The sequence below is a fragment of the Nelusetta ayraudi genome, unplaced genomic scaffold (genome assembly GCF_046127955.1).
Source record: "Nelusetta ayraudi isolate G7.1 ecotype Tasmania unplaced genomic scaffold, CSIRO-AGI_Nayr_v1 ptg000017l, whole genome shotgun sequence".
In the NCBI taxonomy this organism is placed as follows: Eukaryota; Metazoa; Chordata; class Actinopteri; order Tetraodontiformes; family Monacanthidae; genus Nelusetta; species Nelusetta ayraudi.
The window spans coordinates 7,180,001-7,185,000 of NW_027466067.1; the positions used below are offsets into that span (position 1 = coordinate 7,180,001).

The 5,000-nt window shown below is 46.7% G+C and overlaps 1 protein-coding gene across 5 annotated transcripts in view; it reads right to left on the reverse strand.

Annotated features, from left to right (window-relative positions):
• Positions 1-5,000, reverse strand: part of arhgef10la (Rho guanine nucleotide exchange factor (GEF) 10-like a) — a 122,113-nt gene that overhangs the window by 66,048 nt on the left and 51,065 nt on the right. For all 5 annotated transcript variants that reach the window (XM_076025091.1, XM_076025089.1, XM_076025088.1 and 2 more), the window contains 2 exons: positions 2,796-2,911; positions 332-459 (listed from right to left, as the gene is read on the reverse strand). In XM_076025091.1, the coding sequence (XP_075881206.1) occupies positions 332-459; positions 2,796-2,911 (244 nt within the window). The remainder of the gene's footprint in view (positions 1-331; positions 460-2,795; positions 2,912-5,000) is intronic.

Sequence of the window (5,000 nt, forward strand, 5' to 3'; positions counted from 1 at the left end):
ATCAAAGCATCACCGCTTGCGAAGTACAACAATGATCATGTACAGAACAGGACAAAGTAAAAAGTGCCCATCCAATTCGTGCTAAAGCATCCTTTTTATCATGACAGATTATTACCCGGATAAAATGTCTTACCCTTTCGCTTGCAAAAAGCCAAGGTGTCCAGTAGTTAAAGTAATTATCTGACAAGGAAAAAAAAAATGCTTCTGCCAACAACTGATGGGGAACCCCCGGCGCCGTGGTTGTTAAGATTTCCATCGAGCGTGTTTCTGCTCTGAAAGACGCGCGGCGCGATTTGGCCGTTGCCCCATTTGTATGATAGATAGCACTCACTTGTCTGGCCTTCCGGGCACCTGCAGGCGGAGGCGACATTTGTTAGCGCACTGGATTTGTTCTTCTTTGATGCGAATGAGCCTCTGCAGAGCCAGACACCAGTCCTGGGCCACAGTGGTGTTCAAGTTCTTTGATGGAGGAAAAAAAGACAGAAAGAAAGAAAGAAGGAAACAGACATGTGAAACCTTGTGTGTCTACTGTACACTGACCGCTGGAGGAAATTCTACATTGTAGCTTTTTATAGCAACACTTTGAAGCCTTACTTTCTTTCTTTTTTTTTAATCCACTCCGAGACCTAAAACGCTGAATTTACACGGCAACATCAGCATTTATTTCGTCTTAGGGCCGAGTCCCTCAAGTCAAATAGAATCGAATCCATTTTCTGAAGTCAATGAGGTGTGCAGCGGGTTTTTTTTCTTCATATATTTGTTCAGAGAGCGATACTTCCAGTGGATGCAGAATCGCCCATTAAGTGGCTGGGCCAAAATTCAACCCCATCCCCCTCCTCCTCCTCCAGAGACACTGTGCTCATTAAGAGCAGCAAGGTGGAGGCGCCATCAGCGGCCCACCACAGCCATCATGGCGGCAGGCGACTGTGAACTGGATGGAGTCAAATAACTGCAAAAACATCTTTTGGGCCTGTAAAATCATTTAAACAACCTGCAGTTATTTTACAGTGCTTATGGCATTTTTAACATGTAAAGAAGCAGAATAATCACATGCTGGCAGATCTAATTTGCGCAGGATTTAAATTTAATTGAATTAGTGACTTGAAGGCTGAGACATGGACACTTTGACATTCTAATCCTGCTCGTGCGACACTGAGCGCTCAAGTTAAAAAAAAGCACCAGACTTCCCAACCAATCGTACATATACATGAGTGCCATCAGAGCGACATGCATCATTCTGTAACACGGGTTTCACACTCGTCTAGTAGCTCCGCCCACGGCTTGAAGCGAAGTCAAACTCAAAACACAGCCCTGACATCTGGCAGGGCCACTTCCTGTTACGTCCTGTTCAGACGCTAAGGTTAACATTTTTAGCTATATACCAGAATTTTCTTAATGTTTTTAAGGTTATCACTAAAAATGACAACATGTGCATTTGCCTGCTTATGATCTTAGTTTAACGCACCATTACCAATATTGTAGGAACTGTCGGAAGGGAATTTTGAAATTGTTTTAATATTACAGAGTTTCTTCGTACTGTTGTGCTCAGCCTGAGCCAAGCTCGGTTGATGGAGCGTGTTTCACAGGCAGCGTGAAGACAGTGTAGGCACAATGTTGCTTTTCTTCAGTTTGGCTGCTTCTTCTTTAATATATTCTACTATACTGTACTTTTCTGTTGAAAAGATGACCCTTCCATTTCTGTACTGGCCCACCCAAAATACAATTTCTGCTTACACCAGTATCACCAGCTTCCAAATAAATTTAAAAAATCAAGATTTAAAAAAAAAATGGCTTTATTGCTAAAGCCATTGCCCAACTAAACATTACCGTAGGATCCATATGAAGCCATTGATTTTTTTTTTTCCCCCTTGATCGCCGATGAGCCTTTGAATGTGTTATCACATCTGTGTACCTCAGTGCTTCTTGTGATTGTATCTTTCATCGTTTTACAGCTTTTCCCCAGCTGCGAGTCCGATTTCCCTCAGGGTTCAATAAAGTTCAAGCTCAGGTTTAACTCAAGCTCTGGGATCGGCAGCAAAACATCACAGCTGGTTAAAGTGAATAACAATGAAGACGGTGGACAGGCGGTTTATGTGGATGCCAATTCGACGAAGCCAAACAGCATTTATTCATTTTTTTTTTTTTTTATTGTTAAATTTGTCCAGTTACGGCTCTGGCTGAGGTTTGAAGCGCGTTTCAATACAGATGAAAAGCTAATGGAGGAAGACGGGAGCCTCCGATTCACTGGTTGCTGCGAGGAGGATCTTCTGCCGGGAGGTCGCCCAGTTCAGGTTGGAAATAACGCGTGGGTGTTTTTTGTTCTGTTTTTTTATTTTACTGCATCAAAGAAAATCAACACGCGGCCCGAGATCTCCTTTCAGGGTCCGGCGCCGCGGCCTTGACGGGCGTCGAGCTTACATGCACTTTGTCTCCTCTGCGGATATTTTCAACTCACAGCTATTTTTGAGGGTGAGACACGGTTTACGCGGGAAAAAAAACTCTCATATATTATACATACACATATTTAATATTCCAGTCAGTAACAAAAAAAAGAAAAAAATTATAGCAAAAATAAGTTTTTTGGGGGATGGGAGGAAATACAAGTTAAAAAGATGATTTCTCGTAAAGAATCTGAACAAATTGTGACGTCAACGCCTCTGCATGCAGTCACGGCTTGACCGAGAACACCCCTCGCCCCCCTCATTATGTATGCGGGGTGATAGCGACTTTCCCTGGGAGGCTGTTCGGCCGCGGCAGGAAGTGCGGAGCAGAGCGGAGCAGAGCGGCTTGCGTACCTGGTACAGGCCCTGCAGCGTGCCCACCAGGAGGGTGACTTCCTCCACCACCGAGAGGTCATGTTGCAGTTCGTGCAGCTCCTGGTACAGTCGCGGAGGCCCCAGGACGGCTTTACCTGGGAGGGAGGCGCGGAACAAAACAGAGAGGCTGGTGAGGTCGCCTCCTGGTGTCGCGGAGGAGAAAACACATCCGAAATACAGAGGGAAGGAAAAATTGAGATAGTGGTATTTTATTCACCTGTTTTTGCTCGTCTGGCTGTTAAATTACATTCATAAATGACGATGCAAATCAGAAAATAACTCATATGGTAGCAGGCAGACATTGAGATCGCAGGCCGCGATCAGTTTAAGCATCAAAGTGATTTGCATGATATAATCGAATCCTCCATCGTGTCAATTTAGTGGCGTGAGAAGCGGCGCCTTGCAAGGAAAGCGATGTTTAATATTTCTCTATCGCCCCCGAGTGGCAGCGCACGCACCACTGCCGCTGAATTAGCGACATTAAACCGGCCGATGTTTAACGCTGCTCAGCCACCGTTTCATATTGAGTTCATCTAAATGGCATAAATAAGAAAATGAAATGCTTATACCAATATTACGGTCTGTAGTCACAGTCTGTAAATTTCTTCCATTACTCTCCTGACTTTATTATTATTTGCCCACACTGGACGCAGAGATACGTTTCCTAAGTGATTCTAACTTTAGGGGAACATTATTGCACTTGTCGCAGAGCCACATCCTGCAGTTACACCATGTTGTGATGGAATGGAATTTAGTCGTCAAGAGCTGTTCAGGTATTTAAGAACTAATGAGGTAAATTCATTAATAAGTTATTAGAAATAACTTAGAATAACTCATTAGATTCACTGAGAAGGGGTGCAGCCCCAAACTCTGGATGGCATATGAACCTCGTGCTCGGATTTAGACATTGAATATGTGTGAAAGTTCAAGCGTTCTCCACAGTGACGACATGCAGTGACTCAGAGGACCGAAGGAGCCGCATGAGTAATAAATTAAAAGAAAAGTTGCTTTTGCTGGATCTCTAGTCACACTAATAATAATAATAAAAAAAAAAGAAAAGGTTCAATGTGCAGATGGATCGATCCTCACTGTTTGCCAAACTACAAACAGACGGCAAATTTATGAGTTAAAACAATCAGACGGAAAAAGCGTTACTGGGTGTGCCACTGCCCTTTGCTGGCGGAGGAAAAAAAGGAAAGAACAGAAAAGAAAGAGAAACGCAGGTGTCTCATTAGACGCGGAATTCAACATCGATTGGAGGCACTGCCTCCGCCGTCTCCCTCCCCCGCTGCCGCCGATCGATGGCCGTGTCTCCTCCCGCCTGCCGTCCTGCAACCCACCCCCCACCCCCCCCACTATTCCCCCCCCCCCACCCGACTACACCTCCGTGGCCCCTTCGCGTTCCCAGCGGCGAGCTCGGTGAGAACTGCATAATTAAATTGTGCAGGTAGACTTCACACTGGGGGGATGTGCTGCCTTGTCACTGCCAACGTTGAGGAGGAGAAAAAAAAGAGGGAAAAGGGAAGCAGGAGGCGGGCTCAGTGAGACACGTCCTCTGGGGCGTTTTGTCCGTAAACAAAAAGGGAGCAGAGAGGAAGAAGAAGAAGAAGAAGAAGAAGAAGAAGAAGAAGAAGAAGAAGAAGAAGAAGAAGATGGGAAGAGGAAGGCTGGACCAGCCCTTGTTTATTTAAAGGCCCCAGTGTCGCCGCCGCCGAGGGTTTAATGGGATCTTTGTCACTGGCGGCTGTTGACAGCTGCCGCCTGTGTATGGAAATCAATAGGTGAGAGGCGCCAATATGCAGAGGGAGGCAGGGGGAGAACAATGTCTTCCCGGCCCCTCGGCTGGAGAGGGGGAGGCGGGGGTTTCTCGAACCTCTGCACAGGTGCGGCGGTGCCGTCCTCGCGGGCCGGCTGCTGGCTACGAGCCCCAGAGGTGAATGTGCTGAGTTGTAATCCAAGCGTAATCCCGTTGGTGAGGCGGGACACGCTTTTCACGCTCAGACACGGCTTTCCACGCCGACCCGCCAGGCACGTAGCCCAGGCAGCCGGAGAGAGAGAGAGGAAGAGAGGGAAAGAGAGAGAGAGAGAGAAAGAGAGAGAGGGGGGAGGGGGGGATCCCTACCCGGAATTCGGCGATCCAAGCGTGCTCCGTCCATGCTAGCCGGCGGACATGTACTTATTTGC